At 42.3% G+C, this 14,023-nt stretch overlaps 1 protein-coding gene across 1 annotated transcript; it reads left to right on the forward strand.

Moving 5' to 3' along the window:
- Nucleotides 1–7,193: 7,193 nt before the first annotated feature.
- LOC310753920 (transmembrane protein 256 homolog) lies at nt 7,194–8,082 on the forward strand. Its single transcript, XM_083595263.1, has one exon. It carries the CDS (start codon nt 7,379–7,381, stop codon nt 7,754–7,756), a length of 378 nt encoding a protein of 125 aa, XP_083451389.1. The 5' UTR covers nt 7,194–7,378; the 3' UTR covers nt 7,757–8,082.
- Nucleotides 8,083–14,023: the final 5,941 nt, after the last annotated feature.

Consider the following 14,023-nt stretch of genomic DNA (forward strand, 5'->3'; position numbering starts at 1 on the left):
GAAAGATTTCAGAGCAGAATCAGTATGTTGATTTCCTTCTGAAATTACATCTTGGAAATCCTGTATGGGAGCAAACGTGAGAGTAAACATGAGCAGCATAGAAAGGCATAGTTCTATTTGTCAAGAGATATTTCAGTGTCAAGAACAAAGAGAGTAGATTAAAATCTAGCATAGGAGAAAGAGAGGAATTAGCCAAAGGTGATAAAAAAAATCCCACTTCACACAAAAATCACAAAATGCAGTGGAAGTGTAGACTGGTCTCTGTCAGTTTCCTGATTAGCTGCAATATATATAAAATGCCAGTTATTTTCAGAATCCTTATACGTTAATCACTCTAGAGTTGTTGAATAGGAACCTGTTTTTGGACAGAAACCAAATTAAAACTAGGTGTGAATCTTTAGGAGGGTTAAAATAAACTATCCCAAGTTAGTCAGTAAATGCAAACTAATAGAAAAGAGAAGAACTCATTAGGGACTCATGCTCCTGTTTTAGAAAAAAGCAAATAACAAACAGCAATATCAAATCCAGTGTTAGGCAAATCAGAGAGTAGCCACTCTAAAATCACTATTCTGTCAGCAGCGTCGGGGGGGGGGAGTAGTTCTGTAGGATGTATTAAGGAAAATCACGCGTATGAAGTGACCCCAAAACTCTGCAACTGCTGTAAAGTAAATTCATTAGGAATTTTAACTTCAGGGAGGAAAGGAGAAAAAACAGTCTGCAATAGCGATGAAGAATGAGTCTCACTGTCTGAGGTGGAAATCAGACCTGTATGCTATGTCTTAATTTTATAAACCACCATAGGGAACTGGAACTGAAAAGTAGCAAGTTCTGCTGTCAGTAGATTCAAACCAGCACTGCCCTTAGCGGCATGGCGCAGATTTGTCACAGGAGACTGTGTGTTAAAAGCAAGTGTGTTAGAAGAGCCAGCTATTGCTTCTAATTTAGCTTCAGTAAAAGACTGACAATCAGCTGGCACAACAGACTTTGTTCTCCCATTTAGAGTCAGGCTGGAAGGCCACCGGTCGTGGCATTGCCTGTCTTTAGCAGGATGAGCTGAAGGAGACAAAGCTGCTGCTAGGAGGGCAGATTTGTGAGTCTCGGTGTCAATATTCTGGCAAGGCTTACTCATTTGAGCAATCTCTGTTTCTGACTTCTGGTACATCACTTTAAGAGCAGTCTTGCAATCAGCATTTTCATAAGCCAATTGTTTCATTGAAACTTCAGAGGCTTCAAGGTTTGGAAGTAAAGTACTGGCTGCTCTTAGCCCATCAAGAATGCCATGCAAGCCATTTTCTGTCACACTTCGCTTCAATTTGTTAAAAACTGCAAAGGGCAATGATTCATGGGCTCTCTGTTCCTGTGCATTCTGAACAACAGGACAGACTGCTAATAATGGTAAGGTGTCAGCTGTTTTTTCTTCACTGCTTCCTTCTGCCATATTTTGAATAACCAATTTTTGCACTGTGGTCTGAGCCCCTTGCGGGCATTGGTCCATGGAATTTACATTCGACCCAGGCAAATCTTTGGCAAAGGAAGGTGCCAGTGGAATTACCTTTGGCATGACCTCAGAGTCCTCAGAGAGAGGCTGGAAATCTAGAGGCTGAGATGGAGGGAAGAATATTATAGTATTTTTAAAAGCAGCTAGGGGTTGCAACAATGCTGCATTCACAGAGACAACTGGTGGTTGGAGCAAAGGGTTAGAAAGCTTTCCAACTGCGTCTCTACACAAATGCCAGGGGTGCAAGACTTGTACAGATGTCTCAGGATGTCTATGGGGTGCATCTCCCAGCTCATTCCATTTCTTAATGTCATAAGTACCCCCCTCTGGAAACCAGGGGCACAGTCTAGCAATCTCTAACAACAATTTCTCTACTAAGGGTGCTAAATGCTTATCATGCCCTGCCTGAGCTAGCAAAAATAACAAATTATTCCTATGCTTTTCCTGCTCATGTGAAAGCTTGCTTCCCATGATCTCACCTGAAGGGTAATAGACGCGCGTCTTTGGGGCTCGTTCCGAGCGAATGAGATCCTAAGTCCGGGAATCGTTTTGCAGGAGATGATCCACCGCGACCGAGGGACAGCACGGTGCTAGCTCCGAGGGGAGTTCAATCCTGGGGGTTTCCTTTTGCTGTGCCTCAAACGCTGAGGTTTTCTTTTTAGCTTAGCCTCACACGTTTCCCTTTTTTAAGTTTGCCTCACACGCTGAGGTACCTTTAGGTTAGCCTCACACGGTTTCCTTGAAGTTAGCCTCACACGGGGCACCACTATGTTGCGTTCTCAAAGAAAAGGAAGGATATTTACTTGAGGCGTTCCCAAAGTAAAGGAAGGATTGAATTCTGATTAATAAGAATACACACAGAGACTTGAACCAGCAAGACTCTGGGAAGGGTGCGTATAATCGTGTCTCTCTGTGCCTGTCCGTGTGCAGCCCCTGGCCCAGGTAGTTTTTATTCACAAAAGAACTTTTTACAGAGTGTTCGTAAGAACCAATCAGATTTTTTCTGAGCATTTCCACAAACCCACGTGGGGAGAAAGTTAAACCACCATAACTAATTAAGCACAGGGTAAACAAAGAACAGAACTACAAAGAAGAGCATTTGGCAACCCCGGAGGTGATAAACAAGCAATATATATGATAAGAAGGATGGCCAGGAGGACAACGATCATTATCACCTTCATGTGAGATCTGTTTCCTGGCCCTAAGATTAACATCCTACATCAAAGAAACTTGCCCACTGTCTTTGATGACCCAGGAGCCTGCCTGGCGACAACTGGGCTGTGTACGTGACTTGTCAGGCAAGGAGAAATGGGCAGCAGAGGCAAAAGGGCATGAATGTAGAATCTTATGGGATTTAAGAAGAAATTATCGTCAATATATCAAACCCAGTCAACACAATGCTTTCATCGTGGGCACGATGGCTTGATGTATATTTTATAATTCCTCATGGTAATCCCATCTGATCCCTATAGTCGCCCAGATGGATGACCTTTGCAGACAGGTGCCTATGACAAACTAAGGGATATGGGAATCGGAGGCAGTGTATCTTTACTTACTTGCTTCCATTTTAAGGGGGGAAGAGAAGCATGCATGTGTGGAAAACAATGTGGTCCAATGAAATTTGATATTGTGTCACACCAGGCCCACAGATGTTTGAAGAAAAATTCAGTGGGTATCAGCCCACGTGTAGTTCAGAGTCTGCAGTTTGATTGCACCCAAATGGCAGAAGATGCAGAGTGCTCTGTGTCAGAGCTGGCCCACACCTCCTTGCAGGCATGTCTTAAGCTTTAAGACCATGGGCCTCCAACCATTTGTGCCATATGACCAAATAAGGCAACTGTCCAACTGCAGCAGCCCCATTTCCTTTGTAAAAGACGATGAGGAACCCAACAGAGGATGAAGTACCAAGGCACTGATGCCCCTGCTATTTGCAGAATTCCAATGATCCCAGCAGAGCTGATTCTCTACTGAGGACTTGTTGCCTCAGTTGGCCGGAATGACTGACTGCAGGTACAAGGCAGGGCAGACCTCGTAGACACCCAGGGCTTTAGCCCCCTCAATATTTCTAGGAAGGGTGCTCAGTCCCCCCAGTATTGAGGGGACCGCCATCCCCCACCACCAGGCTGTTGCTGTGGCCACCAGCAGCCGTGGGAGGCCAAGGGCCCTGTTAGCCACGAGGGACATGCGACTAATATGAATGCCCATAGCCACAAGTGTGCTCACTTCCTTGCGGCGAATCAGGAAGTATGGATGCTACTGGCAGCTCCTGAAGATAACAAAAATGCTTACGTCACAGATGCAATCTGTGAAGGAGTTTAACTGGGGGTAGTGTATATCATTGCCCTTCTGGTATCTTGAGAATTTCCCCCTGTTCCACTGAACGAACTCCATCCCTTCGCACTGTAGCCCTCGCAGGAGAGGATCCTCTCGGTGTTTTTTGTGGGCTTTATCCTGCTGCATGGGTCCTCCTACCACCTCAAGAGGGCTCAGCTTTCACAATGGCAGAAGTGGCTCTTTTCAGGTGTAGCCTATCAGAAGGCAGAAGAGGCACATTTCCCAGATACACTCAGTAGAGGACCAGACCTCCTTGGACAGAGACCTTTTCCGTGGCACAGGAGCGTCCTGGATAAAGCCTATTTGCACAGACATCTTTAACGCCTGCTTGGCCTTGTCAGTTAATAGCGCAGTTTACTTTGCTACTCCTACTCCTACTTGAAGAACTATGCCAAGGAAGCCAACGACAAACTGTTTGGTGTTGATGGGTCACTATTGGAGAGGTAGCTCAAAGCTTAGGTGGTGTACCTCCCAGTTTTTTGAAGAAAAATTCAGTGGTGCATCCCGGGGTATCAGCCCATGTGTAGTTCAGAATCTGCAGTTTGATTGCACCCAAATGGCAGAAAATGCAGAGTGCTCTGTCTCGGAGCTGGAAAATCAATAAAAAATTTTGAAAACCCCCCAAAAACATTGAATATCACATTTTCTTTAGGAAAACAAGGAGAACAGGGGATTAACCTCATGCTCTGAAAAGGCTGCAAAACAAAGATCATGCATAAATTGTGCCTAAGGAAGGTTCTAAACAGCTGAGGGGTGTAGCTTGGTCCTGCTGCTAGTACCCTTCTGGCTTTTAAGAGCCGCAAAACTGCCGCAACAACCGCAACAAACGAGGGTTGTTTAAAAGATAGGGAATATAGAATGCAAAATGGTTGACAATTCAGACTGCCTGCTCTGGTCCAGTCCTGTACGGACAGTACCTTCCCAGAGTATGATATTGTGATGTTTCCTACATCTCAGCCGTTCAAACAGTGGCTTGGGTGGGTGGCACCAGTTGCAGATAAAGTGCCTTTGCCCGTGCAAGTGGGAGTTGGCCCCCTTCACACCTTTTGGACTTGGGAGCTTTCAGTGTGTTAAAAAGTCATTGTCCGCCTAGTCATAGGAGGAAGGCTGGAGGGAGTATTAAGGTTCTGCTTGCCCTCTGATGGTCAGATGACTTTCTGTTGAGATTTAGACTTTCAACCCACTTGAAATATACTCAGAGTCGAGAGTGGATTTCATGCTCTTTATTCAGCTCATGGTGGTGAGGAGGGAATGGAAGTCCCCTCAAAGTATCTGCTTTATATACATTATTTACACAATGGGCTGCACGTGATTGGCTAATTCCGGAATTCTCCTGTAGGCCAATCAGGTTGTGGATTCACTTCTATCTGGAGCTGGATTGGGTGGCTCCTGCCAACCAATCATACTGCTGCATTGTTCTAGGACCAATCAGACTGCTGCAGTTTGGAGCCTATTGTTCTAGGACCAATCAGACTGCTGCAGTTTGGATCCTATTCAACTCAGTACATAACACCACTTTTTCCCTTTCTAGAGGCAAGGGACCTATTAGGATTATCCGCCTCTGGAGGCTGATGTATTTAATGGGTTTCCAGGTAACACTGAGGTTTTTTTCTGTCTGATATGACTGGCACTCCTATCAAAGCCCTGGCCAGCCTCTGGAACATCTGAATGGCTCAGGCTTTTGACATGATCACTTCTGAGCATCCTCTCCCACTTGACTCCTTGGTATACTGCAGAACTTAGGGAAAGGAAACAAGTTGAAAGATGGACGAAGGATCTGGCTGCATACAACTGAACAGTGGTGTGGGCTCATCATTAAGCATACATAGTGGTATTGAAGATAGCAGTATACTCAGCTACAAGTGATCGCTAATGAAGAAGAAAGACAGTCCGACTCAAGGAGGTGGTGGAACCAATGGTAGCTATGTGTAAGCACTGTGACTTGTTTGCAAAGCATTTTGAGGATAAAACCACTTGCATCCGCTGGGATCTTGACTCTGCTGTTATAGCAGATGAGTCTCATGGGTGTCCAGAGCACTGTCTAGTCCTGTTGTGTTGGATAATTTTCAGATAGTAAGGCTTGAGGATGTGGACAAGGTGTTTGTATTAGTCAGGGCAACGACTTGTGCTTCGGACTCTTGCCCTTCTTGGCTGATAAAAAGTAGCGGGGGTGGTGGTAATTGACTGGGCCAGGAAGAGTGTTCCTATTTCCATCTGAAATGCAGGAGGGCATAACATTCTGATCCAAGTTTCATTCAGAAAACATTATCCATAATATCAGCAGCAGGCTGCTGCAGTCAAATTGGCCAGTCAGAATGGAAAATCCTATTTTAACAAAACCAGTAAAAGAGAGCGGCAATACTATTTTCTTGTTTCCCTTGTTCAACTACAATTCCATAAAACAGTGGATTTGTAGGTTCTCATTAATAAAAAATAAATAAAGGGTGTGAGGGGTGGGTGGGATCGATGTGCCTATACTTCTTAATTCCACCCCTGGGCCTTTTCTAGACTGAAAATAGTGTTAATTTGTTCCCCTTCCACTGCTGTAAATATTGCTCCCTTAGAAAATAAGTGATTTATTTGACTGGAACAAAATCCATCTTGTGTCTCCAAGTGGTTTAGGGTTGTATGATCTATGTCTGGATTGGCCCACTTAATGCTATTTATTGCTCTATGAATGATATTAAGATGGATTTCTTAACTCTGGTGGAATTACTTTTTCTTCTTTTGTGCAATTTTTACTTGCCATAGCAAACAAGACTTTGTCCATGTACCCATATAAAATAACTATTATCGTTCTTTTCCTCTGCATTTTTAAAGCATAAATATTATTGGCTCTGAGGCAACAATGACAGAATGTGCTGACATCAGAAAAATGCCAGAAGTAAAATGTATAGGGCATATTGAGAGATGGGTGGCAAAGCTGTGCATATGCTTTGTCCTCCCCAGCAGTATATATTGTGGGAGAGTAGCTAGAGGAAGCAGAGAAAAGCTCCAACCAGTATTATTTTTTCTATTATTTTTTTTTAATTTTGGAGTTTGCTTGTTTATTTTAAATTCAGTTTGTAAAGGTCCCTTTAGAAACGAAAAGATACAAACACAAGTTAAGCACACAGTTTGCTTTTAGTTCAACACTTTCTTCATCCATCAATTTTACCCAAAATCACAAAAGTAATATTACAAAGCTTTCACAGTGCACGTTTACATATTCTGCATATACATCTAGTCACTCTTCAAACAATGCATTTCCATTGAATTTGGCTTAAAAAACAACAACACAGCCCCTATAGCAGGCTGGAAATATATAACGTTTTAAACCAATGTGTTTTTCCTCTTAAAAAAAGAAAATATATTACTTGGAAAGAAGCCCATATTGCACTAATTCCCAAACAAGACACGGACATAAGGCAGGTGAAAAATTATAGGCCAATCTCGCTCCTAAATAATGATTACAAATTATTTGCCAGTCTATTGGCCAATAGACTTAAAAATGTATTTGGAGAGGAGATTGGAAAGAACCAAACTGGATTTCTACCTGGCAGACAGATGAAGGACAGTGTTAGAAATATAATTGATATGGCGGGCGCCGGGGCGTTTTACCGACGGCTCGTTGCGCTGAGCGGGGCTGCGGCCGTCGGGGCGGGCGCCTACGGGGCTCACGATTTCCGCCGCAGCGACCGAGATGACGACTTGAAAGAGCTCTACGAGATGGCCAACAAATACCACTTCCTCCACAGCCTGGCCCTCCTGGCTGTGCCCCACTGCCGCTATCCCATGATGGCCGGCAGCATCCTGTCTCTGGGCATGGGGATGTTCTCTGGCGCCCTGTATTACCACGCCGTGACAGGGGACCCGATCCTGACCAAGGCAGCCCCGTATGGTGGTTCCCTCCTCATCCTCGGCTGGATCACCATGGCCCCTTGACACCCCGTTCTGTCCCCATGTGGCCCCCATCTCCCAACGCCAGGGTAGCCAGCCCTGCCCCTCCCTCCTCCCTTAGGCTAGCCAGAAGGGAGCCCTAGGAGAGGAGAGATTTCCAAATGTCAGAGTGGGATCCCTTGAGGTCTTTAGGCCGCCCCGAATGCGTCTCTATCCTGCATCTTGGAATTCCCCGAATGCCGAATCCCTTTTTAAAAAGCCAAGATCCTTCCCCCCCCCCCCAAAAAAAAAATTGCAACCAGATTTGAGTTTGCGATGGAGGCCTCGAAATGCAATGTCTGATCGGTGCTTTTCATTTTTTTTTTAAAAAAATAATATTTATTACTTTTATAGATTACAAAAAGGGAAAAGGAAAAAAAATAAAAGAAGACGACAAAGGAGAAAAAGCAAAAGAGAAAAAAACAATACAAAACAGTACATAGACAATGCAAAACACAACCTAAACTCAAAACTAAACACATTAAACTAAACTAAACTAAACCCACTCCCTAACCTTAACCCTAAATAAAACAAAACAAAAACAATTTAAAAACATACATCCTCCCTTTTCCGTACTCTATCTTTCATTCCCTTGTTTCCTCGACCTCCTCTCACCTCCCTTTTTGTATTCCACTTCTATTAATTGTTTCAGCAAATCCTTTCCATCTTTCTCCATTTTCTATCATATTGTAAATAACATATTTTTTAACCTTATTTTTCATTAAAACTAAAATACTTCTATACGCTTAACTCCTTATAACATTTCTGCTAAGCCCATAAAAAAATCATTCCACCATTTTTCTATCACTCATTAGTTTTACCATATGTCTATACATAAACTTTAAATTTTTCAATCTTCTTCCACCATCTCCTCTCCCTGGTTTCGGATTCTGCCAGCCCTTTCCGTCAACTCCATAAAGTCCATCAACCTGGTGATCTTATGTCCGAGGCTCTTAACTCTTTTCCAAGACCCTTCTGCAGGTCTTCTTCATTTTCTTTAATGCTAAAGAGCAATTCTCGGGGAAACGCCAACCTATCAATACTTTTCTTCCTTCTGAACAGGTCAGCCAAATTTCCATAGTTGAAGCTAAAGTCCGTAAAGTATTTCAGGACATATTTCAAGATTCCTCCAAATCCAAAGGCCCCCAAAACTTCAATCTCCTCCACGCCCAAGTCCATGTCCCAAAAGTCCGTTAATCCCTGCATAGAGGGATCTTTCCAACTTTCCTTCTTCAGTCCAAGCCGGGATCCAATCCTCAAAGTCTGACTTTTCCTAGATTCAGTCATAAAAGGCCTCAACTTATAGTCCTCAATTTGCTTCTGTAAAGCCACGGATCCCGCTTGTATTACTTTATGTTCAACAACAGCAGCTTTCTCCTTCTCCTCCTTCTCCTCCACCATTTGTCCTGCCAAAGTGGGTTCCTGTACCAAGTCCTGAATTATTTCTGTGTTGGTGTTCGCTTTTTGACTCAAATTAGTCACTTTCTGTTCCAAATTATCAACTTTAAAAGTCATGTCATCCATCTTCTTGTGAAGCTGTCCCAGCGAACAGCTTATCTTACATAAAAGAGTCACAATGGCCTCTCCTGTCAACATTTTTAAATGTTCCAAGGTCAATCTCTGGTTCTCAGAATCCTTATCTGCAGCTGGAAATCCCCCGGTTACACTCCTGTAACAGTTTCAAAAGCTCCCTCTAGAGGGAAACAGTCTCCACTTGTATCAGTTCTTTCAGGCACAACTCAATCATTACTGATCGGTGCTTTTCGGTTGCTGTTTTTTAACTTAATAAATGATGAGAGTGATTTCACTTTTTTAAAAACCCACGCACCTTTTTTTCCTGTGGATAAATTTATTCCGTGGGGGGAGCGGGAAGAAAGAAATATAATTGATATAATGGAATATCTGGACTCCAGGAGAGACAAACAAGCCGCCCTAATGTTTCTGGGTGCTGAAAAAGAATTTGATAATGTGTCTTGGCATTTTATGAAAAGAAATTTAGAATTTATGGATATCGGTGAAAAACGTTTAAATGGTATTTGGGCTATTTATTCGGAACAATATGCTAAATTGATAGTTCATAATAACTTCACAGACAAAATTGAGATAACAAAGGGAACCAGACAGGGGTGCCCGCTATCGCCATTGTTATTTATAACAATACTAGAGGTCTTGTTGAGGAAAATAGAAGCAACAAAAGAAATAAAGGGGATTGGTGTAGGCTCAAAAGAATATAAGTATAAGGCCTTTGCCGACGACGTTGTCTTGAATTTAGAACAACCTATGTCCAGTGCAATAGAAGCTTTGAAAAAGATTGACGAGTATGGGCAATTAGCAGGCTTTAAGCTCAACAAAAATAGGACAAAAATATTAACTAAAAATTTGGACAGTAAAGAAATAGGAGAACTACAACAAAAGACAGGTATGTCGATAGAAAAAAAGGTAAAATACTTAGAGTCTGGCTCACATCTAAGAACATAAACCTCTTTAAAGACAACTATGAAAAGGTGTGGAATGAAGTGAAGAGAGATCAGGTGATATGGACTAGAATGAAATTATCAATGATGGGTAGAATCTCAACTATCAAAATGAACGTGTTACTGAGACTGTTGTTTAGATTTCAGACAATTCCGGTTATCAGTGGAACAAAACAATTTAATGTATGGCAAAGAAGATTGTCTAAATTTATCTAGCAGGTTAAAAAGCCAAGAATTGAGTATAAAATATGGACAGATGCAAAAGAAAGAGGCGGTTTTTCCCTGCCAGATCTAAAAATTTACTATGAGGCGGCGTGTTTTTGTTGGTTGAGAGAATGGATAAGGTAAAAGGTAAAGGTACCCCTGCCCGTACGGGCCAGTCTTGACAGACTCTAGGGTTGTGCGCTCATCTCACTCTAGAGGCCGGGAGCCAGCGCTGTCTGCAGACACTTCCGGGTCACGTGGCCAGCGTGACGAAGCTGCTCTGGCGAACCACCAGAGCAGCACACGGAAACGCCGTTTACCTTCCCGCTGTAAAGCGGTACCTATTTATCTACTTGCACTTAAGGGTGCTTTCGAACTGCTAGGTGGGCAGGAGCTGGGACCGAACGGCGGGAGCTCACCCCGCTGCGGGAATTCGAACTGCCGACAATGTGATCGGCAAGTCCTAGGCGCTGAGGTTTTACCCACAGCGCCACCCAGGATAACCTTAGATAATTCAGATGTATTGGATTTGACAACAGATTCGCGTGGCATGCCTACCTGTGGTCAGAATGGTCAGAATGCACAGAGGGTTTTTGAACCATACTATTAGAAAATCATTGTATGAGGTGTGGAGCAGACATAAAACATTATTGGAATGCAAAACTCTGAGGTGGCTCTCACCTCTGGAGGCTTTTGCAGTCAAAAAAATAAATAAATATGGGAACTGAATGGGCGACATACAAAGACTTGCTGATGGAAGTGATAATAAAATAAAGTTAAAGACATTCGAAGAACTAAGAGGAAAGGTAACCGATTGTTACAAGATGTGTTTAGAGAGGATAATAAAAGAAACAGATTTGGAAGTAACAAATCTAAATTGGAGACAGAATTGCTGGGTAGTAAAATGAAAATACTGTCGAAAATGTATCAGTTACTACTGGAGTGGCACACAAAGGATGAAGAGGTAAAAAGTGTTATGATTAGGTGGGCCCAGGATTTGGGGCACAATATTGATTTTAAAAGGTGGGGAAAACTGTGGACCGAAACAATTCACAGCATGTGTGTCACTCAAAGAAAATATATTTAAGATGATGTATCGATGGTATATTAGACATGCCAAACTTGCTAAGATGTATAGAAATCAAGACAAAAATTGTTGGAAGTGTAAGGAGAAGGAGGGGAACTTCCTCCATCTGTGGTGGACTTGTTCTAAAGTGAAAGCCTTCTGGGACATAATATACGAGTTAAAAAAGGTTTTGAAATATAATTTTAATAAAAACCAGAGGCATTTCTATTAGGCTTAATTGGTGAGGAAATACATAAAAGTGATGTAAACATGTTTATGTATGCCACAATGGCTGCAAGGACACTTCTGGCTCAGAAATGGAAGCAGCAGGAACTTCCAACACTGGAAGACTGGCAGGTCAAGATGATGGAGTTCGAAGACATAATCCGGAATCAGCGTGACGAACTGTTTCCAAAGGACTGGAACACATTTATGAAAGAAAATTGTAAACATTTGAAAACGTTTGTAGGCTTGAATTGAAATGTTTTGTAATGTAACTATAAGGAACTGATTTACCGATAATAAGGTGAAATATTATAATTTGACAAAGGGTAAATAAGTGCTTATAGAAATGCGAAGAATATGGAAAGTTATGTGGAAGTCAGAAAGAGGGAGGGCAGGAGGTCGATGCTCTTACAGAGTAATATATTAAGTCATAGAATTATGTAACAAAATGTGAATATGATTTAATGGAAAACTCAATAAAAATTACTTTAAAAACATAAAAAGGGAAAATATATTAGGAGTGGCTTTTCTTTTAATAAGTTAATAAATGAACTACTTCATTGGCACAGCATCCGAATGAGGTGTAGTGGTTGTATAGTTCTTGATACGTTTTGTTTCATAGTTATATTTGGGTTGCTGCTTAAAAAAAATGGTTAGCTTTTTGTATCATAAAGTTCACAAAACTGATTCCTAGTATACAACTGAAAGCAGAAATGGGGCACTTTTCCCTTTTGCTTCGCTGCAGATATGCATGCTATTTTACCATAGCTCACAGAATGGCATGATGGCACCTTTTTACTACATATGTGAATTATTAAAAAAACCTGTTACTCGTTGAAATGTTGTCTGGTCAATATATTTCAGCTTCATGTTTTGTTACGCGTTTAATATTTTTTCTATTTTTAAAAAAGTGCCAGAATTCACGAACACTTCCCTTGTTCTCTAATGGTGCCCACCTGAGAGGTGCTGGATCTGTTCAAGCAAGTTCCAGCTGAGAAAAAGCCCTGGTTCTAACTTGCCTAAGTGGGGAAAGTTGGCATTACTACAGTGAGTGAACAGATGCAAGAAGCAGCATCCTTTGGCCATAGAGCACCAATGCCAGGGAAATTGAAGAGAGTCAGGGCAAACTTAGTTGCCTGACAGCATGAGTGAAACTAACTCTGCAGACAGGCATATAGGACTGGGGAGTGTGCTAGGAACTAAGAAATACAAAACACAACCTTTTTTGTGCTTAGGAAATATGCGCAAAAATCAACGGTAGCTCCTCTGGTGAATTTCCTGAATTAAAATCTCTTTCTGTCTCTTTTAAATTCTTTCCAAACCCATCTCCTATTTGGGAGTGAGCCTGGATCATTAATGTTCCAGGTAATGAGAGGCCTTGGTGAGTGCGTTAAAGGAAGATTGGGACTCGTATCATATAATGATATCATATAACATTGGACAACATTACTTTTTACCAATATGAAATTCAGTGCAACATACCATCCGCTTGGCCAGAAAAGTCAACAAATGTGTCATTGGCACAGCGTCCAATCGGAAGTGAGGGCGGTGGAGGCGTCTGGTCTTTCTGCTTCTCTTTGGTCTTAAGAAGCGGCCATGGATAGCGACCCAATTCTTATTCTCTTGCTTTTTGAATCTTGAAAAATATGTACATTAGGGGGGAAAGTATCAATTTCTTTTCTGAAATTTCAAACCGCTGCTGCTGCTGCTGCTGCTGCTGCCCAGGACTGACCTGCTGATAGCTTGAAGGGCCCTGCCCTGCTTCTCTTTACCTGGGTTGTGGTGGGGCCTGACAGGCTCAGTAAAGGACTGCTGCTCGACAACTCTGACCCCCCCTGCAAAATGGGTAGATCACTGCCAGCCCCTGCCATAGGATTTTATGCAGTGATCATTACAGACCCCATACATAATTCCTGTATACGTCTACCCCTGTAAAATCAACAATCTTCCTCAATACAATTTCATCCTCTTCATATTAATTTGGGGTCAGTCAAGCAAATCTTTCAAACATCACCACCACCATCTAATTGGGGTTTGTGTGACCCCAGCATCAGACTGGTAAAGCAGCTTCTACTTAAATAAAAGTAAAATTATCACACAATATCTTGAACGGGAAAGGTACCTGCATCCTTTTCAGATCCAAATAATAAAGCTGCATATGGTGTCATACAAAGGACCCCAAATCAAAAGGTTAGTTAAAGAGCCATTGAGAGGCGGGAGACAAACTATATAGAGAGTCTTGCTGTTTGCATTATTAGCTGCTTGTGTGCTTGTTCATGGCAGTCATGTTTTCAAGGTGCTCTT

The sequence above is a fragment of the Podarcis filfolensis genome (genome assembly GCF_964270895.1).
Source record: "Podarcis filfolensis genome assembly, chromosome: W".
Lineage (NCBI taxonomy): Eukaryota > Metazoa > Chordata > Lepidosauria > Squamata > Lacertidae > Podarcis > Podarcis filfolensis.

Bases quoted from the DNA above. Each gene is read 5' to 3' on its own strand.
- LOC310753920 (XM_083595263.1), top strand. From the start codon at position 7,379: ATGAAGGACAGTGTTAGAAATATAATTGATATGGCGGGCGCCGGGGCG.